The sequence below is a fragment of the Pristiophorus japonicus genome, chromosome 6 (assembly GCF_044704955.1).
Source record: "Pristiophorus japonicus isolate sPriJap1 chromosome 6, sPriJap1.hap1, whole genome shotgun sequence".
NCBI classification, from domain to species: domain Eukaryota; kingdom Metazoa; phylum Chordata; class Chondrichthyes; family Pristiophoridae; genus Pristiophorus; species Pristiophorus japonicus.
In genome coordinates this window covers 216,170,946-216,195,593 of record NC_091982.1, presented here as the reverse complement: position 1 = coordinate 216,195,593, position 24,648 = coordinate 216,170,946, and the positions used below count along the sequence as shown (strand labels likewise).

Genomic DNA, 24,648 nt, shown 5'->3' with positions numbered 1-24,648 from the left:
TAGAACAGAACTGCTTGTAATGTATCTTGGGGTTGTTGTCTATACCCAGTATATACATGATATTGGAGAACCACTTCCTAAAAATCTAACTTAAGCCACCCAGTTTATATTGTGGATCATTTTTTTTTAAATGGGGATCCGATATACTTTAATCAACTTCAGGAGGACTGGTTTAGACACCAATGTTTCAATTATTGGATCTGGATTCAATCCAAACCAGATTGAGTAAACCGTACCAATCAAAGTGTTAATGGTAATGGGTTCAAGCAAATAATACTCTTAATTTGGAAATATCACCTGGAACTGCTGACCCTGGGTGCCCAAAATTAAGCTGTTCCAATCTGAGTGGAGCACTGCTGTTTCCCCCAATTTGTCCAGCTAGTACCAACATATTTGAGGGCACTAGTTTACAGAATTATCTCGAGCCTAATGGGAAGAATCTCAGTGCCCACTGATGGATCTCCCCCTCCAGGTCCCAATAATGAGCCAAGCTGGCTGTTCGGTCAACAAGAGTGCCTTGAAGTACTATGGATCTACCTGACTCAGGTATTGGATTACCTAGTTTGCCACAGAAGGCTTATTTAGTTTGAATCTTCCATCACTGGTATGTCATCTTGAGACCAAAGAGACCATGCTTGTATTCCCCTACTCTACTCCTATTCTACTCTACTCTAGAAAGATGAATTGTCCTTGGAGAGGGTATGGCACTGATTCACTAGAATTATACCAGGGCTTAAAGGCTTAAATTGAGAACAAGTTGGCTTGTATTCCTTTGAGTTTACAAGGTTAAGCGTTGATCTAATTGAGGTGTTTAAAAAGGGATTCGATAGAGTAGATACAGAAAAAACATTTCCTCTGGTGGAGAATCCAGAACATGAGGACATAATCTTAAAATTAGACCTAGGCCAGTTAGGAGTGAAATCGGGATGCACTTTTCTTTTTATACAAAGGGTAGTGGAAATCTGGAACACTCCTCTAAAGGCTCGAGGTTCCTACCCTTCTTTCTCCCTCCCTGGACAATAATCACTCGTTGCTCATTAGACAACTGATGGGTGTGGGTTTGAGCTCTCAGTAGGTGTACAGAGTTACCAGGATCTCCTCATGAGTGGCATGAAGAGCACAACATCATAAAACAGTTGTCTCTCCAACTCGAATATGGCAAGTACCAAATCTTTGATATGAGTTTGTTTTGAAACCTAGCCTCCAGGTAACAACTTCCAGTCGCTGCCACTCAAGTTTGAGTTTTTTCCCTTCAGCTGTAAAATTGACATCTGCCTTCAACATAATGGAATAGCGTGCAGCATGCTAGCCTTCAGTGTCCAAATATTTAATAACTGAAGCAAATATTATTATAAATTGCAGTAATATTTAAACACTGACCGTATAAGCCTTTTTGCCACTGTCGGTTTTTCAGGTTAGTTTCATCTAATGTTGGGGAGAGTAGTATAGCTGTTGCAGACTTGGAGCATGATTTTGTTTTTGCCATTACCATTCAGAAGACCGAAGCCATTATCTTTGGTCCCCGCCACAAACTGCATTCCCTAACCACGAACTCCATCCCTCTCCCTAGCATCAATCTGAGGGTGAACAAAACTGTTCGCAACCTAGGTGTCATATTTGACCCTGAAATGAGTTTCCAACCACATATCTGCAGCATAACTAAAATTGCCTTTTTCCACCTCTAACATTGCCCGCCTCCGCCCCTGCCTCAGTTCTTCTGCTGCTAAAACCCTCATTCATGTCTTTGTTATCTCTAGACTTGACTACTCCAACTCACTCTTGGCCGGCCTCCCACATTCCACACTATATGTAAACTTGAAGTCATCCAAAACTCAGCAGCCCATGTACTAACCCGCAACAAGTCAAGATCATCCATCACACCTGTGCTTTCTGACCTACATTGGCTCCCAGTTAAACAATGCCTTGATTTCAAAATTCTCAGCCTTGTTTACAAATCTTGCCCCTCACTATCTCCAATCTTATTTAGCCTCATAACCCCACAAGATGTCTGCGCTCCTCAAATTCTGGCCTCTTGAACATCCCTCTTTATAACTGCTCGACCATCAGTAGACATGCCTTCAGCTGCCTGGCCCTAAGTTCAGAACTCTCTCCATAAACCTCTCCTTAAACAAACTTTTGGTCATCTGTCTTAATTTCTTCTTTTGTGGCTCGGTGTCAAATTTATCTGTTTGCCTCGTAACACTGTTAAGTGCCTTGGAACTTATTACATGAAAGGAGCTATATAAATAAAAGTTATTATTACTACATTTGTGCTAAGCTTGATAGCATACTAATAATTCACAGTTCAACTAAGACGGCAATTATTTTTCTTGCTGTTAAAACATGAGCTCCATCAATTTTTTGCGCAAGTCTATAAAACAAATCATTGCTTCAGCAAAGAGAAGATGCAGGCAGCTAAGGATAAGTAAAGAAACAGATGTTTCTATCTGTGCCCTAAAGTAATTGAGGCTAAAGTATCTGGAGTATCTTCAAGACCTTCTAGCATACAGGAATACTGTCCCATTAGCAGTATTCTGTGCATATTCAGAGGCTGAACTCCAAGCTATCGCCAACATCTTCGCCGAGGCGTACGAAAGCATGGGCCTTACACTAAACATCCGTAAGACAAAGGTTCTCCGCCAACCTGACCCCGCCACACCACTGCCCCCACCCCGGTCATAAATCCACGGCACGGCCTTGGACAACGTGGACTACTTTCCATGCCTCGGGAGCCTACTATCAGCAAGAGCAGACATCGACAACGAGGTCCAACACCGCCTCCAGTGCGCCAGCGCAGCCTTCGGTTGCCTGAGGAAGTGTGTTAAAAGATCAGGCCCTCAAATCTGGCACCAAGCTTATGGTCTACAGAGATGTAGTGATACCCGTCCTCTTGTATGGCTGAGACGTGGCCCATATACAGTAGACATCTCAAGTCGCTGGAGAAATACCACCAACAATGTTTCCACAAGATCCTGCAAATCCCCTGGGAGGATAGACGCCCCATAGTCAGTGTTCTCGATCACGACAACATTCCCAGCATCGAAGCACTGACCACACTCTTAACAACTCCGTTGGGCAGGCCACATTGTCCGCATGCCCGACACAAGACTCCCAAAGCAAGCGCTCTACTCGGAACTCCTACATGACAGGCGACCCCTAGGTGGCAGAGGAAATGTTTCAAGGACACCCTCGAAGCCTCTTTGATATAGTGCAACATCCCCACCGACACCTGGGAATCCCTGACCAAAGACCGCCTTAAGTGGAGGAAAAGCATCCGGGAGGGCGCTGAGCACCTCGAATCTCGTCGCCGAGAGCATGCAGAAACCTAGCGGAAGGAGCGTGTGGCAAACCAGACTCTCCACCCACCCTTTCCTTCAACGACTGTCTGTCTGTCCCATCTGTGACCGAGACTGTAAGGTCACCCGAGAACTCACTTTGAGTGGAAGCAAGTCTTCCTCGATTTTGAGGGACTGCCTCTGATGATGATGACTGCAATCTTGCATAAGAATCCAGTGTAATTACTGCTTCTGAGTAGGTTTGAATGATAAATCCTTATTGAAAACTGAGGACCTTTCATTTTTATTATAAAAAGGAAATCATCATCATCATAGGCAGTCCCTCGGAATCGAGGAAGACTTGCTTACACTCTTAAAAATGAATCCTTAGGTGGCTGAACAGTCCAATACAAGGACCACAGTCCCTGTCACCGGTGGGACAGATAGTCGTTGAGGGAAAGGGTGGGTGGGTGGGACAGGTTGACGCACGCTCTTTCCGCTGCCTGCGCTGGATTTCTGCATGCTCTCGGCGATGAGATTCGAGGTGCTCAGCGCCCTCCCAGATGCACTTCCTCCACTTAGGGTGGTCTTTGGCCAGGGACTCCCAGGTGTCAGTGGGGATGTTGCACTGTACCCTGTAATTGAGTACCAGCTGACTTGGTAAACTATTAATTATTGGATTGAGGTGATACAAGTCATGAAAGTTACATTTCAAGGTTCTTATTCATTTGAATAAAGAAACTGGATTGCTATTTCTATCATCACAACATAAGAAATAGGAGCAGGAGTAGGCCATACAACCTCTTGAACCTGCTCCACCATGCAATAAGATCATGGCTGATCTTCCACATCAACTCCACTTTCCCGCCCTATCCCCATATTCCTTGATTCCCTTAGTGCCCAAATATCTACTCAACAACTGAGCATCCACACCCATTTTGGGTAGAAAATTCCAAAGATTCACAAGCCTCTGAGTGAAGAAGTTTCTCCTCATCTCAGTCCTAAATGGATGACCCCTTATCCTGAAATGCTGACCCTGAGCTCGAGACTCTGCAGCCAGGGGAAGCAGCCTATCAGCAATCTACCCTGTCAAGACCTCTCTTCTTTGGATTTTATACATTTCAATCACCTCTCTTATTTCTAAACTCCAGAGAATATAGGCCCATTCTACTCAATCTGTCTTCATGGGGCAGCCCTCTCATTCCCAGGAATCACTAGCGAACTTTTGTTGCATCCCCTCTAAGACAAGTATATCCTTCCTTGGATAAGGAGACCAAAACTGTATATACTCCAGGTGTGGTCTCCAAAGCCCTATATAATTGCAGCAAGACTTCCTTATTCTTGTACTCCAACCCTTGCACAATAACATACCATTTGCCTTCCTCATTGCTTATTGTAACTGCATGTCAATGTTCTGTGATCCATGTCCAAGAACACCCAAATCCCTTGAATACCAATATTTGCTATTCTCTCTCCTTTTTTAAAATCCAGTCATCTAATATAACTCAAATAAGATACGGTAGCAGTGGCTTGGTTTTATGTCCATTTGTGCTGCTGCTTCCTTTGTTGTGGGTGTATTTAATTGTACTGGGAGGACAGACCTGGGAATCCCCTGGGAGGACAGATGCACCAATGTCCGTGTCCTCGACCAGGCCAACATCCCCAGCATCGAAGCACTGACCACACTCTACCAGCTCCGCTGGGCGGGCCACAGTGTTCGCATGCCTGACACAAGACTCCCAAAGCAAGCGCTCGACTCTGAATTCGTACACGGCAAGCAAACCCAAGGTGGGCAGAGGAAACATTTAAAGGACACCCTCAAAGCCTCTTTGATAAAATGCAACATCCTCACCGACACCTGGGAGTCCCTGGCTAAAGACTGCCCTAAGTGGAGGAAGTGCATCCGGGAGGGCGCTGAGCACCTAGAGTCTCATCGGCAAGAACATGCAGAAACCAAGCGCAGGCAGCGAAAGGAGCGTGCGACAAACCAGTCCCACCCACCCTTTCCTTCAACGACTGTCTGTCCCACCTGTTAGAGACTAATTCCCGTATTGGATGGTACAGCCATCTAAGAACTCGCTTTGAGTGATGGCAAGTCTTCCTCGATTTCAAGGGACTGCCTATGATGACTGCACGTCATCATCATAGGCAGTCCCTTGGAGTTGAGGATGACTTGCTTCCACTCTAAGTGAGTTCTCAGGTGATTGTAGGTCCCGCATTGGACTGTACAGTCTACCACAGGTGGGGCAGACGGTGGTTGAAGGAAAGGGTGTGTGGGTGGGGAGCCTGGGTTGACACCGCTCCTTCCGCTGTTTCTGCTTGTTCTGTCGGTGGGGATGTTGTACTTTATCAAGGAGTCTTTGAGGGTGTCCTTCAAGCGTTTCCTCTGCCGATCTGGGGCTCGCTTGCAGTGTCGAAGCTCGGCGTAGAGCGCTTGCTTTGGGAGTCTCGTGTCGGTCATGTGGATGATGTGGCCCGCCCAACAGAACTGATCAAGCATGGTCAATGCTTCGATGTTGGCCTAAGCGAGAACACTGATGTTGGTGCATCTATCCTGCCAATGGATTTGCAGGATCTTGCAGAGGCAGCGCTGGTGGTACTTCTCTAGTGCTTTGAGGTGTCTGCTGTATATAGTCCACGTCTGAGCCATATAGGAGGGCGGGTATCACTACTGCCCTATAGATCATAAGCTTAGTGCCAGATTTGAGGTCCTGGTCTTCAAACACTCTCTTCCTCAAGTGACCGAAGGCTGTGCTGGCGTACTGAAGGCGGTGTTGGACCTAGTCATCAATGTCTGCTCTTGCTGACAGTAGGCTCCCGAGGTATGGAAAATGGTCCACGTTGTCAAAGGCTTCGTCGTGGATTTTGATAATCCGGGGGCGGGGGCAGTGCTGTGTGGTGGGGTCAGGTTGGTAGAGGACCTTTGTCTTACGGATGTTTAGCATCACGCCCATGTTCTCGGTCGCCTCTGTGACGACGGCTTAGAATTTGGCCTCGGAGTGTGCAGACACAAGCGTCGTATGCATACTGTAGTTCAATGACAGAAGATGGGACGGCCTTGGATCTGGCCTAGAGGCGGTGGAGGTTGAACAGATTCCCATTTGTTCAATAATTTAGCTCCACTCCAGTGGGGAGCTTGCTCAGGGTGAGTTGAAGGTCCAAAAGACGGAAATTATGATGTGGGGGCCAGCAGGCTATTGTAAATAGCAGAAACATATTTGCAGTTGCCTTTATCCTGAGACAGTCTGATATGCCTACTGTAGCTAATTACTGTACAAACTAAGTAGTAGTGAATAAAAATTACTCTGATTCTTTAACTATAAATCAATTGTTGCCCCTCCCGTTCACCTGAGTTAGCAGGAACTTTACCTCTGTTGTGGGAGGTCCGCGTCAATGCAGAAGCTGTGAGGTTCTGAAGGCTGTGATAAACAATTAGCGTTGATTTGTTGTTACTATAGTTACCAATAAAGCCCCTCCTCCTTTTCGTGGTCTTTCCACTCAATATAAGAGACACGAACTGAAAATAAAAGATCAACCTGGCTTTATCCCAAGGTAGTTTTTAAGTAAAATATTCATTTGGAGCAAATGTAGTCCCCCCCCCCCCCCCCCGTCTCTCTTTAAATCAGCTCTGAAGTTATGTTTTTGATAACCTGGAAGTATACTGGGATGATTTGTGAATATTGCTGGGGATTATTTGCAATAAATTTGAGGTTTGAATAAAATTGACAATGTACGTAGACATTTATTGAGATCATGTTGGGTGTAAAACGCCTCTAGCGGACGCGTGGCGGCGGTGCTGTGTCTGGCGGCAGTTGCAGACCGATTTAAAGGTGTTTATCTCTAGAACTTAAATCGATTGGCAGCCAGTTTAGAAACAATCGCTTGGGTTTGACTTTGAATTGTAAACTGGCTAGCTGTAAAATAGATGGCTATAAATAATTATTGAATTAGAGGCTGGATCTTTGTAAGGACTCTACTTTTCGGAAGTTGAAAACGTTAATATGTCAAATTGGACGGCTTTGATTGTTCACAGTGAGTACCAGGGATAATTAAATAACAAATGGTGCCGTTATACAGTCGTGAGACTTTCTCGCATTCTATCGCCTTAAAACAGTATCCATTAGCCATTCGAAAAGCTCTCATTAAACTGCCTCACCTGTTCGAAATACAGAATTTGTCTTGTTGCTAATTTAAGGGATATAATGAGACTGAACAAATTAGATATTTATACCAGTCAAGTGAGATACAGTGAAGTGAATAATTTTTTTTTGTTCAAAGACATCTCATTTGTATAATTTATTCCGGTGCATGGATTTGAACTTATTTCCTATAGTAGTCTCAAGTCCTAGAACTTGAAACTTGAAACCAAAGTCTCATCTTTCCCCTTAAGTAAACCTAAAAACATGGCACTATTTAGAAAAGAGGTGGGGAGTTCCGCCAGTGTTGTTGCCAACATATATCCCTCAACCAGTTCCGTCTCCCCTCCCCCCCCCAAAAAAATGTAGTCAGTTAACTCATTGCTGTTTATGGAACTTTGCTGTGTGCAAACTGGCTTCTGCACCTCCCTACATGACAACAGTTGACTGTACTTCAGAAAGTACTTCATTGGCTGTGAAGTGCTTTGGGATATCCTAAGGATATGAAAGGCACTGTATAAATGCAAGTTCATTTGTTCAATGATGCATGTTTCAGATCTGAAGTAAAAATGATCAATTAATAGGTTTAGTCATGTAGAGTTTGCTGCAGTAAAAATACATCAATTCAAATATCTGGTATGTGCTGTGTCCACTTGCTCTTTTAAATTAGCAGTTCATGAAATTATGTTAAATTTAGCTCCTAATGTTGAAATAATTTAAATATGGTTAGCTGTTGAGACTGATGCTTCTCCTACTATAGGGAACGTGCTGACTTGAGCAGTCAATAAACCCAGCTCGAAAATCAGTTGAGGTATGGGACTTACACATTGGGGCTGTTATTATCTGTTTATTCAAGCAATCTTCTTGATATCACATTGTGTTCATTGTGGGTGTCCTTGCTTTTCCATGAAACTGGAGTGCTAATTATAGCTCTTCAAACGAGCAATTGCGTGTGTTTCTGGTTAAACCAGAAATGAGTGGAATCTTACCATTTGTCTTTTTGAGTGGGAAAGACAATTGAATTTTGAGGTTCATTAGGTAAATGATATAGAAAAGCTACAATTGAAATATCAGGAAAAGTAAACGGTTATCAGACTATCTGTATCATTGGCTAATATGAACCTTTTGTTAGCAGAACATAAGAAAAAGTTATGACTCCCATCAAAGCACGTCCATCTAGATCTGTAACTTGGTTAGCCTAGCACCCAACTGCATTTTGAGTGCCCTTAATGTCTTTGACTCTGGACCTTAGACATAGAAACATAGAAAATAGGTGCAGGAGTAGGCCATTCAATGAGTTCATGGCTGAACATGCAACTTCAGTACCCCATTCCTGCTTTCTCGCCATACCCCTTGATCCCCCTGGTAATAAGGACTTCATCTAACTCCTTTTTGAATATATTTAGTGAATTGGCCTCAACAACTTTCTGTGGTAGAGAATTCCACAGGTTCACCACTGGGTGAAGAAGTTTCTCCTCATCTCGGTCCTAAATGGCTTACCCCTTATCCTTAGACTGTGACCCCTGGTTCTGGACTTCCCCAACATTGGGAACATTCTTCCTGCATCTAACCTGTCTAAACCTGTCAGAATTTTAAACGTTTCTATGAGATCCCCTCTCATTCTTATGAACTCCAGTGAATACAAGCCCAGTTGATTCAGTCTTTCTTGATGTGTCAGTCCCGCCATCCTGGGAATCAGTCTGGTGAACCTTCGCTGCACTCCCTCAATTGCAAGAATGTCCCTCAAGTTAGGAGACCAAAACTGTACACAATACTCCAGATATGGCCTCACCAAGGCCCTGTACAACTGTAGTAACACCTCCCTGCTCCTGTACTCAAATCCCCTCGCTATGAAGGCCAACATGCCATTTGCTTTCTTAACCGCCTGCTGTACCTGCATGCCAACCTTCAATGACTGATGTACCATGATACCCAGGTCTCGTTGCACCTCCCCTTTTCCTAATCTCTCACCATTCCGATAATAGTCTGTTTCTCTGTTTTTACCACCAAAGTGGATAACCTCACATTTATCCACATTATACTTCATCTGCCATGCATTTGCCCACTCACCTAACCTATCCAAGTCACTCTGCAGCCTCATAGCATCCTCCTCGCAGCTCACACTGCCACCCAACTTAGTGTCATCCGCAAATTTGGAGATACTACATTTAATTCCCTCGTCTAAATCATTAATGTACAATGTAAACAGCTGGGGCTCCAGCGCAGAACCTTGCGGTACCCCACTAGTCACTGCCTGCCATTCTGAAAAGTACCCATTTACTCCGACTCTTTGCTTCCTGTCTGACAACCAGTTCTCAATCCACGTCAGCACACTACCCCAATCCCATGTGCTTTAACTTTGCACATTAATCTCTTGTGTGGGACCTTGTCGAAAGCCTTCTGAAAGTCCAAATACACCACATCAACTGGTTCTTCCTTGTCCACTCTACTGGAAACATCCTCAAAAAATTCCAGAAGATTTGTCAAGCATGATTTCCGTTTCACAAATCCATGCTGACTTGGACCCATCATGTCACCTCTTTCCAAATGCGCTGCTATGACATCCTTAATAATTGATTCCATCATTTTATCCACTACTGAGGTCAGGCTGACCGGTCTATAATTCCCTGTTTTCTCTCTCCCATCTTTTAAAAAAAGTGTGGTTACATTAGCTACCCTCCACTCCATAGGAACTGATCCAGATTCTATGGAATGTTGGAAAATGACTGTCAATGTATCCGCTATTTCCAAGGCCACCTCCTTAAGTACTCTGGGATGCAGTCCATCAGGCCCTGGGGATTTATCGGCCTTCAATCCCATCAACTTCCCCAACACAATTTCCTGACTAATAAGGATTGCCCTCAGTTCCTCCTTCTTACTAGACCCTCTCACCCCTTTTATATCCGGAAGGTTGTTTGTGTCCTCCTTAGTGAATACCGAACCAAAGTACTTGTTCAATTGGTCTGCAATTTCTTTGTTCCCAGTTATGACTTCGCCTGATTCTGACTGCAGGGGACCTACGTTTGTTTCTACTAACCTTTTTCTCTTTACATATCTATAGAAGCTTTTGCAGTCCGTCTTAATGTTCCCTGCAAGCTTCCTCTCGTACTCTATTTTCCCTGCCCTAATCAAACCCTTTGTCCTCCTCTGCTGAGTTCTAAATTTCTCCCAGTCCCTGGCCAATTTGTATGCCACTTCCTTGGCTTTAATACTTTCCCTGATTTCCCTGGATAGCCAAGGTTGAGCCACCTTCCCTTTTTTATTTTTACGCCAGACAGGGATGTACAATTGTTGTAGTTCATCCATGCGGTCTCAATGTCTGCCATTGCCCATCCACTGTCAACCCCTAAAATATCATTCGCCAATCTATCCTAGCCAATTCACGCCTCATACCTTCAAAGTTACCCTTCTTTAAGTTCTGGACTATGGTCTCTGAATTAACTGTTTCATTCTCCATCCTAATGTAGAATTCCACCATGTTATGGACACTCTTCCCCAAGGGGCCTCGCACAACGAGATTGCTAATTAATCCTCTCTCATTACACAACATCCAGTCTAAGATGGCCTCCCCCCTAGTTGGTTCCTCGACATATTGGTCTAGAAAACCATCCCTTATGCACTCCAGGAAATCCTCCTCCACTGTATTGCTTCCAGTTTGGTTAGCCCAATCTATATACATATTAAAGTCACCCATGATAACTGCTGCAATTTTATTGCATGCACCCCTAATTTCCTGTTTGATGCCCTCCCCAACATCACTACTACTGTTTGGAGGTCTGTACACAACTCCCACTAATGTTTTTTGCCCTTTGGTGTTCTGCAGCTCTACCCATATAGATTCCACATGATCCAAGCTAATGTCCTTCCTAACTATTGCATTAATCTCCTCTTTAACCAGCAATGCTACCCTACCTCCTTTTCCTTTTATTCTATCCTTTCTGGATGTTGAATACCCCTGGATGTGGCTTTCCCAGCCCTGATTATCCTGGAGCCACGTCTCTGTAATCTCAATCACATCATATCTGTTAACATATATTTGCACAGTTAATTCATCCACCTTATTATGGATACTCCTTTCATTAAGACACAAAGCCTTCAGGCTTGTTTTTTTAACACCCTTTGTCCTTTTAGAATTATGATGTAGTGTGGCCCTTTTTTTTGTACTCGGCCTTCCACCATTGCTTTTTACCTTTCTACCATCTGTTTCTGACTCCATATTACTTCACCCTGTCTCGCTGCATGGGTTCCCATCCCCCTGCCATATTAGTTTAAACACTCCCGAACTGCATTAGCAAATGTTACCCCTAGGACATCAGTTCCAGTCTTGCCCAAGTACAGACCGTCCCTTTTGTACAGGTCCCACTTCCCCCAGAACTGGTTCCAATGTCCCAGGAATTTGAATTCCTCCCTCTTGCACCAGTGCTCAAGCCACGTATTTATTCTAACTATCCTGCTCACTCTACTCTGATTAGCACGTGGCACTGGTAGCAATCCAGAGATTACTACCTTTTGAGGTCCTACTTTTTAATTTAACTCCTAGCTCCCTACATGCAGCTTGTAGGACCTCTTCCCTCTTCTTACCTATATCGTTGGTATCTATATGTACCACGATAACTGGCTGTTCACCCTCCCTCTCCAGAATGCTCTGCAGCCTCTCCGAGACATCCTTGACCCTTGCACCAGGGAGGCAACATACCATCCTGGAGTCTCGGTTGCGGCCGCAGAAACTCCGATCTATTCCCCTTACAATAGAGTCCCCTATCACTATAGCTCTCCCACTCTTTTTCCTGCCCTTCTGTGCAGCAGAGCCACCCATGGTGCCTTGAACCTGGCTGCTGGTGCCTTCCCCGGTAAGTCATCTCCCCGAACAGTATCCAAAACAGTACATCTGTTTTGGAGGAAGATGACTGCAGGGCACTCCTGCATTACCTTCCTGCTCTTGCCTTGTCTCTTGGTCACCCATTCACTATCTGTCCTAACCCTTACCTGCGGTGTGACCAACTCACTAAATGTGCTATCCACAACATTTTCAGCATCGCGCATGCTCTAAAGTGAGTCCATCCACAGCTTCAATGCCGTCATGCAGTCTGTCAGGAGCTGCAGCTGGACACACTTCCTGCACACATAGTAGTCAGGGACACTGGAAGTGTCCCTGATTTCCCACATAGCACAGGAGGAGCATGACACGGGTCCGAGCTCTCCTGCCATGACGTAACCCTTAAATTAATTTACTTAAACACCAAACAGCTACTTAGTAGTTCGCTGCCAATTAAACCAATCCAAAAGTCAGTCTAAAAGAGAGTTGTACTTACCAGTCGAACAGCCAACAACTTACCAGCTTGGCTGTGATGTTACCCCTCTATCTTTGTCTGCAGCTGGTTGGGCTGGTCTCTAGGCCTCCGTGTCCTACTCTCACACTCCTTATTAGCTACTCTAGTGTCAGCACTGGTAGGAAAAACAAGACAAAACCGCATCTACCACCCCCACTTGCCCGAAATCACCCACTTACCAAACTCACGAATGCCACTCTATGCTGCTGCACGAGCTGCCTCTTTTAAATCTGTATCTAGGTCAGATGACTCACTACTGGTCAGTCGTTTACAGAACTGGTTTTAACTAGCTGCTAGTTGCCTCCTACTGGAGAGTTACCTTGTTTTTCTCAGCCTAAACCTGAAAGATTCCCAACTATTTAACTTTTCCCCTTTAAATTAAACTGCTACTTACTTAGAAGCTACTGTAATTGCCACTAACCATTTACTCCAGCCTCCAAATGGTTTAAAGCTAGTAGGCTAGTCCAAATTTCTATTATAGAAATTATAGCACAGAAAGAGACCATTCAATTTGTCACACCTATGCTGGTGCCATCTCTAACAGCAGCTACTCTTTATCACCTTTTTGGTAAAGCTACTTTCTAAAATATGTTCATTTCAGATTTATTTTTCAATAATTTAAATTTATGTCCTCTTATTCTACTGCAGTTGAACCTCCCTTATCTGGAACCACCCCTTGTCCAGAACCACCCCTTGTCCAGAACCATTCCCGGCCACCGGGTGGCGCTTACGCAGAACTCCGACATGAACAAATTGAAGTCCTTCCTCGCTGCCGACTCCCACAATCGCTGACCTGATCCCACGATCCACCGCGCCCCCCACCCCTGCCAATGATCTCTCTGCCGTACTCCCAGCCCCAAGCCAGCCAGCCCCGATATCCCCTTGTTCAGTACCTGTATCCAATTTAACGCGACCATCCCTTGCCTGGAAAAATCCCTTATCCAGAACAGGCCAGGTCTCGAGGGTTTCGGTTAAGGGAGGTTCGACCTGTAGTCTGACCTGCTTTGAAGTAATATTCAGGCTCAACTTACCTATATACCTTTTAATACTTTATTTACATTGACGAGGTCCCCCTTAACATTCTCATATTTCCCCATTGCTCATCCCTCTTGCACTTGTGATCATTCTTATTGTTTTACGTTGCACTTTCTCCGATGCACATGTTTCCCTCAAGTGTGGTGACCAAAATTGTACACCGTACTTGAAGTGTGGTTTGATCAGTGCATAAAACCTCAACGAGACTTCTAGACATAAACTCCTGTTCTGGCTACAGATTTGTTTTTTTTTAAATTGTTTTTCCACATTGTTCTGTTAGAATAAGTATCAAGGCTGGACATTAATTTCAGAATTTCTCCCTGCTAATTCTATTCCCATCATTGGAAACCTGTGTTGCTTATTTTTTTACTGCTATGCAGTATTCCATATTGTTGGTATTTGATTTCATTTGCCATTTCCCTGCCTAATTACATACCTGATCTAAATCCTCCCACAAAATGTTAACTGCATCTTCTATCACTACAGCTCCCTACTTTAGTGTTGTCTACAAATGTCACAACTGATTTCAACATCGTGTAGATAAGAAAGAAGTATTGACTTCTGCAGTACTCCATACAACATTTTTGCAAAGTCTGACACTACACCTCTCTCAAGTACTCGGTTACCTATTTTTACCCATGATTGACCCTTGATTCCTTTTTTCAGTTTAGTCAGTCGTGTCTCTCTCTTATGACCTTTCTGAAAATTAATTTTAATGATAGGAAATTCTACTATCCATTTGTAATGTCCCCAAAGAAGTCAAGGAGATACTTGCAGCATTTGGCACAATCTATATACTTTCACCAATCCATATTTGGTTTCCTCATTCAACACAGATGTACAGTTTGCCAAATCTTTTCTGACCATGAGTGTTTCATGTCGGCCAAGAAAGCTACTCTCCTCTTGGGTACTACCCTGTCAGACTTATGACAATATGTGGAGATGTCGCTGAGTAAGATTAACACAGGATGCATTAAATATGTACCAAAATCACTGTCACTATCTCTGCCCCTTTCTCATGGAATAATTTTAATACAATATTCTTTAAAGTTATTCACTATTCTGCCTTCTCTGGGAAGGGAGAACTAGGTATCCTCTTGGGTGAGCGTACTTTGTCACATTGTGTGGGTTGGGGGGGGGGGTGGTGATGGGGGAGAGGAGAAAGATGGGCTCTTTTGTGATGATGTCCGTGTCACAAAGGAACTTCTTGTCCCATATTGATAAACTTTATACTTTGCATTATATGAATAATACTCCATTTGAAGAATGATAAAGATCATGCATATAGCTGATCTGTAGATGCAACAATAAAACGTCATAGGTTCAAGAATTCTGCAAACATGATCACCTATAAATATGAAGATCATGGAAGCAAGTAGCACAAAAAAAGGTGGTTACAATTGGAGATTTTAATTTTCCAATAGACTGGGCGATGCACAATTTCTAGAATGTATTCAAAACAGTTTTCTTGAACAATACGCTTAAAATTGACAAGGAAATAGGCTATACTGGATTCAGTGATGAGTCACAAACCAGAATTACAAGAATTAAGGAAACGTCCTACAAAATGTGACTATATGATTGAGTTTGAGAGGGCGAAGGGAGAGGCACAAACCAAGGTTTTAAATTTTAGTAAGACAAACTTTGAAGGGAGGTGAAATTAATTAGTCGCAGTAAACTGGGCTGAATTGTCGATGGGTAAACCTACGGACAAACCGTGCAAACTATTCAAAAGAGTATTTGATATATTTTAAAGGCAAAGGCTCCATGTGTATAAGTAACCAACCATGGTCAACAAATGAGGTAAGAGAAAGTATCTAAAAGAAAATGCAAGGATAAGTGGAAATCCAGGGGACTGGGTATAAAAAGCAACAAAAGGATACAAAGAAAGTAATAAGAGGCACAAAAAGGAATATGAAAATAAACTTGCAAGGAATATTAAACAAACAACCAAAGTGTTTGTAAATATATGAAGTGGTACTATAATGGATAATAAGGAATTGGCACACAGTTCTCTGTATCTGTTTTCAACAAATATTATAGTATTAGGCAGTCCCTTGTGTCGAGGATGATCCGCTTCCACATCAAAAAGGGATGAGTTCACAGGTGTTTCAATGAGAGACCTGACATTCCAGGTCCCGAACTACATTCTGAAGGGTGGAAGATGCCTATGCGTGAATTCTTTTAACGTGGAGTGGCCGTTGCACACCAGCCACCACACGGGCTTGACAGAGCAAGGTCTTGGTCCAGTGGCAAGGGTTAACCAAGACGACTGGAGACCAAGCTTTGCTGCACGGACCTAGTACGCACATGTACTCCTACTGTCCATAGATTGCAGTGTGGGCTGGCCCGTGCTGCAGCATCCCTGGGCTCTGACCCTGCTGTTAAATGCTGTGCCGCTCCTGGGCCTCTTCCTCGCTGCTGGGCTCCTCGACTCCAACCTCGCCGCTCCTCGACTCCGACACCGCCACTCCTGGGCCACGGAAATAAAAGCTTGCATTTATATAGCGCCTTTGATGTAGCCAAACGTCCCAAGGCGCTTCACAGGAGTTATCAAACAAAATTTGAAACTGAGTCAATGAAGGAGACATTTGGACAGGTGATCAAAAGAGGTAGGTTTTAAAGAGCGTCTTAAAAGAAAAGAGAGGTAGCAAGGCAGAGGGGTTTAGGGAGAGAATTCGAGCTTGGGGCCTAGGCAGCTGAAGGCATGGCTGCTAATGGTGGAGCGACAAAATACCAGCAGTACAAGGCAATGTGAAAATAAATCAAGGGAAGGAACTTAGTGCACTGAATATAAGATTTAAAAAAAAAGGTAATGGAGCAAATAATGGAACATAAGATTGATAAATCTCTAGAACCTGATGGATTCCACCTCCAGGGTATTAAAAGAAATGAGTGAGGAAACTGCAGATAAGTTAGTTCTAATTTTCCAACGCGTCAAGAATTGTATCTTTGGATTGGGAAATTGCAATGTCACTTCATTATTTGAGAAGGGAGGGAGAAACAAAAGGTAACTACTGACCTGCCAGTTTAACATTGGGGAAGTTTCTGGAATCTATCAAAGAGATGGATTTACAGAGCACCTAGATAAGTATTAGCTGATCAGAGTTAGCAGGGATTTGTGAAGAGAAGATCATGTCTGACTAATCTAGTTGAATTTTTTGAGGTGGTCACTAGCATGGTGGATAAGGGGGTGTCTATAGATATTCTCTATGAACTTTCAGAAGGCGTATGATAAGGTTCCATGCAAGAGATTATTAATAAAAATAAAAGCGCACAGAATTGGAGGTAACCTTGTGACGTGGTGTCAGTAATTGGTTGGGAAATATGAAACAGAGAGGAGGAGTTAAAGGAACGTTCTCTGATTGGCGGGATATAACAAGCCATGTTCCCAGGGATCTGTACAAAGGCCTCAGATTTTCATCATGTTTGTTAATGACTTGGATGAAGTAATAGAGTACCTGTATATCCAAGTTTGCAGATGACATTAAGTTAAAAGGCACAGTAAGTTGTGTGGATGGGAGTGGGAGGTTACAAAAGGATGTAGACAGACTAAGTATACAGACAAAGCTATGGCAAATGGTGTTCAATGTGGGGAAGTGAGAGGTCACCACTTTGGATCTGAGAAAGACAAATCTGAATATTTTAATGGTGAGACACTGGGGGCTATGAAGGAGCTAAGGGTTTTCAGTGTCCATCTACTTAAATCACTAAATGTTCGTGCACATGTACAAACATTAATCGGAAAGGCTAATGGAATGTAGGCCTTTATCTCAACAGGATTGGAATTCAAAAAGTGAGAAAGTGATGTTTCAGTTGTACAGAGCCTTGGTCAGACCCCATTCAGTTTGGGCACCGATCTTTGGGAAAGATAAATTGGCCTTGGAGGAAGTACAGAGCGGAAGGGTTAAATTAATGGGCGGGTTGCCTAAGCTCAGCTTGTATTCCCTTGACTAAGAAGGTTGAGGCGTGATCTAATTAGAGAGTCGAGCTACAGTACGAGGATGACTCCTGCGTCTGGACACATAGAGGCTGAACTCCAGGACATAGTCAACGTATTTACTGAGGTGTACAAAAGTTTGGGCCTTGCGCTAAACATCTGTAAGACGAAGGTCCTCCACCAGCCTGTCCTCGCCGCACAGCACTGCTCCCCAGTCATCAAGATCCACGGCATGGTGCTGGACAACGTGGACCCTTTCCCATACCTTGGGAGCCTCTTATCAACAAGAGCAGACGTTGACGACAAGATTCAACACCGCCTCCATTAGCGTCCTTGACCAGGCCAACATCCCCACCATTGAAGCACTGACCAAACTTGATGGGCAGGCCACATAGTTTGCATGCCAGTCATGAGACTCCCAAAGCAAGTGTTCTACTCGGAACTCCTTCACGGCAAACGAGTCAAAGGTGGGCAGAGGAAATGTTACAGGGACACCCTCAAAGCTTCCCTGAAAAAGTGCAACATCCCCACTGACACCCGGGAGACCCTGGCCTAAGTGGAGGAAGTGCATCCGGGAGGGCGCTGAGCACCTCGAGCGCAGGCAGCGGAAAGAGCGTGTGGCAAACCTGTCCCACCCACCCTTTACTTCAATGACTATCTGTCCCACCTCTGACGGGGACTGTGGTTCTTGGACTGTTCAGCCACCTAAGGACCCATTTTTAGAGTGGAAGTAAGTCTTCCTTGATTCCGAGGGACTGCCTATGATGATGATGATTGATTAAAATGATAACCAAATTCGCTATGGTATATACAGAGAAACTATTGCCTCTGGTGGGGGAAATGTAGAATAAGAGGGCATAATAAAATTAGAGCTGTGCCATTCAGGTGTATTCCCATTCATGCACAGGGTTGTGGAAATCTGGAGCTCTCTTCCCTAAAAGATGCTGGGCCAATTTAAATTTTCAAGACTGAGATTGATAGATATTTGTTAGGTAAGTATATCAAGGAATATGGAGCAAAAGCACATAAATAGAGTTGACGTCCACCATGATATAACTGAATGGTGGAACAGGCTTAAGGGACTGAATGGTCTACTCCTGTTCCTATGTTCCTAAAATTAGATGCCAGGATCCTTTTATTTCAAATTAATGCAGCAAATTTGAAATTTGCCATCCTCCATTAATTTGGCTAAAAGTGCACATGTATAGAGCGGAAGGGTTAAATTAATGGGCAGGTTGCCTAAACTCAGCTTGTATTCCCTTGAGTTAAGAAGGTTGAGGCGTGATCTAATTAGGGTGTTTAAAATGATAACGAAATTCGCTATGGTATATACAGAGAGAAACTATTGCCTCTGGTGGGGGAAATGCAGAACGAGAGAGCATAATAAAATTAGAGCTGTGCGCATTTGGGAAACTATAAAATCTAGTTGCTCAGTTGTGCCTCAACCCATCTACTGCTGAAACCATCATCCATGCTTTTATCTCCTCCAGATTCAACTATTGCAATGTTCTCTCGTCCTCCTCCCTCATTAAACTTGAGCTCATCCAAAACTCTTGCCTGTATCCTAACCTATTCAAAATCCTGCTCACCATTATCTCTGTGGTGGTAGACCGATATTGGGACCTGGTCCACAAGCACCACCAATTTAAAATTCTTGCTCTCATAGTCAAATTTCTTTCATAGCTTGACCTTCTATATCTCCGAAATCTTCACACATTCGAGCCTCTTGTTCATCCGAATATCTCTTTGCCCCACCATTGGTGGTTGCACCTTCAGTCATCTAGACCCTGTGTTCTGGAATTTCCTCTCTAACCCTCCTCCAGTTTTCTCTCCTCCTTTAAGCCTTCTTAAAACCTATTTCTTTGACCAAACTTTGTGTCCCAATTGGTTTGGTGTCAATTTTTGTCTGACTATACATCTGTGAATTACCTTGGGATGTTTTCCTATATTAAAGGTGCTATAATTAATACAAGTTATTATTGGTATGTAAACTGGTCTTGTATTTAGAGAACATGTAATATGTGGTTTCACAGGTTTTAGATTAATACAGTTAATAATTTGGTGGTGTAGTAGATCTAACCTCTTTCATTTTCCACCTTCAGGTACAAAACTGGAGTAGTGTTAGTCCAATAGCCTCACTGGCTTACAGACATTCTGGACTTCTGATTGAAAGCTTCAAGGCATCCAAGCAAAATGAAATTGAAGAAGGGTGTTAATCCTATCCTTTCATTATTTTTGCAATTTCTGATCTTGGCGTGCAATCTGTTATTTATTCTGCCGTTTCAGCTCTTCGGGGGTTCACGGCGTAGGTACAACCTGAGAGCAAAATCAATTAGTAACCATCCTGCTGGCCCATACAGATGTATGGAAAGTTTGGATTGTCTATTAGCAAGACTGTATGCTGGCGCCGACACCCTGGATAAAATTTTTCAGTATGCCACTGATGGCTATAGACATAATAACTGCTTGGGAACACGTGAAATTCTTAGCGAGGAAGATGAGATTCAGCCAAGTGGAAGAGTCTTCAAAAAGGTAATTGATTTTTTTTTTTTACAGTCTTGGTATTGTCATGCCAGCTGGTAACTTTTCCAAGGCAATTGATGATTTGCACATCTATATTTAACTAGGTTAATTAATCAATTCTGATTTTGTGTTTGCATATGTGCAGGTTGGAAGTTATTTCATAGTTTCTTGCCTTAAAAGTGCAACTAATAAGCAACTATTGACAGTCGGCTTTATGTAAAATAACTGGTTTGCGTAAATAACAAAATAAAAAATTAACTTGCTTTAAAGCACAAATAATACTGTTGGAAATATTATGAACTATTCATTGAGAAATTCAGTCCAATTAAATCCCCTCAAATAATCCCTTTGTATTACTATTGCAACATAAATCCCCTTTGGAAACTTCTCTTAAAACATTTGCAGGCACTACTAGATTATATTCACAAAGTAACATTTTGAAAATGTAAACTGGTTTATATTGAGCATTTTTTGCACAAAATAAAGGCAGCAGTTTTGCTGTCATTTTTCACTTATATTTCACAAGGAATACCTCAGAAGATTTGTAATTCAAGCAGGGGAAGCACTAATGCCTATTGCTTCTTTTGAAAGAAAAATCTTTCTATTAAACCATATGCTTCCTGCTTTTGCAGTGTTCCTTTCAAATATAATAAAGTTAATGTTTGTGTATTTCATTTATACCAAGTTTAAAATTCTGCAACTTCTGCTGGAAACTAAAGAAACAATTTATCTGACTTTAGCTCAATCTTCCTTCATGCATGTTCTGCTGTAATTTTCATGGAAGCCTTTGGTTTAGTTTTATTCCTCTTTTGGAGGTGGAAACAGCAGACAGCTGGAAACCGAAGACTAATATTGCTAAGCCATTTATACAGTCATCTAGTTCTGGTTTATAAACAAACTTGCTTCAGTGCTCTTCACCAATGGTACACAAGGAACAACTTTTAGATCCGGAAGGACCACACGCATTTTAGGATGTGCTTCAGTACATGAGGAGGAATAAAATGTGACTCTACAGATCCATTGGAAGTTAACGTGAATAATGCTTTTGAGCTCAGGAACTTGTATCCTTTGAAACAGTTATTAAATGCAGGCTCCAAGTCGTTATTTTAATTATTGAGGGACCAAGTTAATGGGTTCGAGGCTAGAGATGATGGAGGGATCTACTAACAGACAACTGTTTCCCATCTGAAAGAAGCATTAGCAGAACCTCCCCAGATATGAGCGCAATGTTCAAGTCTTGGGTAGACTTGGAAAATAAATATTTGGTACAAAGAAACCAAGCTTTTCGGAGGCAGTTTTTGTATTTGAAGAGATGCAAGATGTCACTAGATTATGCTAAAGGCAAGTAGCTGCAACACCCTCGACTATTTTGGTCTTAACTTTCCCTCTGATGTAACAGTTCTAATATGAAAGAATATGAAACCTGCATTGCTCAGATCCTTCAATACCATACCACAATGAAGATGTTACTTGGCCCATGGGGAGAGGAAGATGGATAGGACTTGGACCCCTGATTCTTGTCAAATGTCTTGACATTTTATGTTGTAGCCAATCTGGGGATTAATACCCCAGATTCTTAGAGGACAAGGCAATTTGTTTTTGTTTTGCATAACTTACTGAGGCAAGGATATGTATAGTCCTATTGTTCTCTGTACAAGAAACTTTTCTTTCCTTTCCTTTCTCATCTCTATTCATCACTTTTGAAGGTAGTGATCTAGGCCTGCATGTCGTCATGGAGCAGGCGGAGGATGGTGACGTACTTTTGGGGGCATCCGAAACGGGGGAGGACACTCCATTGACCCTCGCGGTTGACTATGTCAAAGGCCTTTGTAAGTTCAAAGAAGGCCATGTATAAGGGCTGGCGCTGTTCCCTGCATTTTTCCTGCAGCTGTTGCGTTGCAAAAATCATGTCCGTTGTGCCCCACAGGGGCCGAAATCCACACTGCGACTCTGGGAGGAGCTCCTCGGCCATGGGTAGAAGATGGTTGAGGAGGACTATACTGCGTTTCCCAGTGGCTGATAGCAGGGAGATTCCTCTGTAGTTGCCGCAGTCGGACGTCTCCCTTTTTTTTTAAAGATGGTCACGATCACTTCATTTCTAAGATCTCCCAGCATGCTCCTCCCTCCAGATGAGAGAGATGAGGTCATGTATTCGCGCCAGCAGTGCGCCTCCACCATACTTCAGTGCCTCAGCAGGGATTCCATCTTCTCCCGTAGCCTTGTTTTTAGCTGTCTTATGGCGCTTTCTACCTTGTGCAGTGTTTGGGTTTCACTGAGATGGTGGTGGGTAGCATGCTGCGGAATGGAGTCGAGAACACTAGTCCAAGGCAGAGTCTCGATTTTGAGGAGATCTTCGAAGTGCTCCTTCCAGCGGGCCCTGACTGCCTCGGTGTCCTTGATGAGTGTTGCCCCGTTCTTGGCCAGCAGCGGGATGGGGCCTTGGGTGTTTGGACCGTAGGTGGCCTTGACTGCGATGAAGAATCCTTGCACAGCATGGCTGTCGGCCAACTGCTGTATCTCCTGTGCTTTCTCCATCCACCAGCTGTTCTTTAGGTCCCGGGTTTTTTGTTGGACTTCAGCCTTTAGCCGTCTGTAATGCTGCTTTGCTGCTCCCGAGTTGGGTGGTTGTTTAAGGCTCAGAAATGCCCTGCAATCTATTAGCTCTTGAATCTCCTGATTCATTCTCATCAAACCAGTCCTGGCGTTTCCTGGTTGAGTGACAGAGTGTCTTTTTGCAGGCACTGGTTATGGAGGGCTGGAGGGCAGACCAAGCGCTGTGGGCATTCTGCGTCTCAGGGTCATCAAGACACGCCAGGTTAGCTGTGAGGTGCCTACTGTAAAGGGCTCTCTTAGCTGGGTCCTTAAGTGCCCCGGCATTGACTTTTTCGCGACACTGCTTCTGCTGCCCCCTTCGCTTTGGGGCTATGCTGATGTCAGTGATGGATCGGATTAGGCGGTGGTCCGTCCAGCAGTCAGCTGCTGTCATGGCACGGGTGATGTGCACACCCTTGCGATCCCTGGCTCGGATGATGACATAGAAACATAGAAAATAGGTGCAGGAGTAGGCCATTCGGCCCTTCGAGCCTGCACCACCATTCAATAAGATCATGGCTGATCTTTTACCTCAGTACCCCTTTCCTGCTTTCTCTCCATACCCCTTGATCCCTTTAGCCATAAGGGCCATATCTAACTCCCTCTTGACTATATCCAACAAACTGGCATCAACAACTCTCTGCGGTAGGGAATTCCACAGGTTAACAACTCTGAGTGAAGAGGTTTCTCCTTTTCGGGCCTAAATGGCTTACCCGTTATCTTTAGACTGTGTCCCCTGGTTCTGGACTTCTCCAACATCGGGAACATTCTTCCTGCATCTAACCTGCCCAGTCCTGTCAGAATTTTATGTTTCTATGAGATCCCCTCTCAGCCTTCTAAACTCCAGTGAATAAAGGTCCAGTCGATCCAGTCTCTCCTCATATGTCAAACCAGCCATCCTGGAAATCAGTCTGGGGGAGAAGGGGGAGGGATGGGGGAGGAGGGGGGGGAGAAGGGGGATAAAGGAGATTTGGGGGGGGGAGAGAAGGAGATTGCGAGGGGGGGGAAGAAGGAGATTGGGGGGGAGGGAAGAAGGAGATTGGGGGTGGGGGGGGAGAAGGAGATTGGGGTGGGGGGGGAGGAAGGAGGCGGAACGAGATTGGGGGGGGGGGGTGGGGGTGAACGGGCCGGGCCCGTCCCCAGTACCAGATTTACAGGTAGGTGGCGTTGGGTCGGGTCGGGTCAGGGGGGTGGTGGGAGGGAGGTCGGTTCGGTTCGGGTCGGGGGGAGGGAGAGGGAGGTCAGGTCGGGGGGAGGGAGGTCAGGTCGGATCCAGTCCGGAGGCGGGTGGGGGGCGGGAAGCGGGAGCTGGCCGTGGGAGGAGCCTTATTCACGCAGCCCCAGTGAGGCCATTCGGCCAGGGCTAGGGGCTGCATGCTTCGGGCCCCTCCCACACAGTTTCGGGCGCCTGGAGCTACTGCACTTGCGTGCCCACTGTAGCGCGCATGTGCAGAGGTCCCGGCACTGTTTTCAGCGCAGGGACCTGGCTCCGCCCCCTACAGCTCCTGCTGCGCTGCGCCGAGGGCCAGAGGACCTGCAGGGAGGTGGAGAATACGGAGGATTTTTTTAGGCGCACTTTGTGGCGTGAAAAACGGGCGTCCAGGTCGGGACTGCGCAGCTCGAAACTTGGGCCCAATATTTCAGGTGAGGCCTCACCAAGGCCCTGTACAACTGCAGTAAGACCTCCCTGCCTCTATACTTAATACCCCTAGCTATGAAGACCAACATACCATTTGCCGCCTTCACCGCCTGCTGTACCTGCATGCCAACTTTCAATGACATGACACCCAGATCTCGTTGCACCTCCCCTTTTCCTA

At 44.4% G+C, this 24,648-nt stretch overlaps 1 protein-coding gene across 3 annotated transcripts in view; it reads left to right on the top strand.

Moving 5' to 3' along the window:
* The window catches only part of acsl3a (acyl-CoA synthetase long chain family member 3a), a 165,891-nt gene that overhangs the window by 9,047 nt on the left and 132,196 nt on the right, over window positions 1-24,648 (top strand). For all 3 annotated transcript variants that reach the window (XM_070883594.1, XM_070883593.1, XM_070883595.1), the window contains exon 2: window positions 19,819-20,248. In XM_070883594.1, coding sequence (XP_070739695.1) covers window positions 19,910-20,248 — 339 coding nt within the window. In that variant the 5' untranslated portion in view covers window positions 19,819-19,909. The remainder of the gene's footprint in view (window positions 1-19,818; window positions 20,249-24,648) is intronic.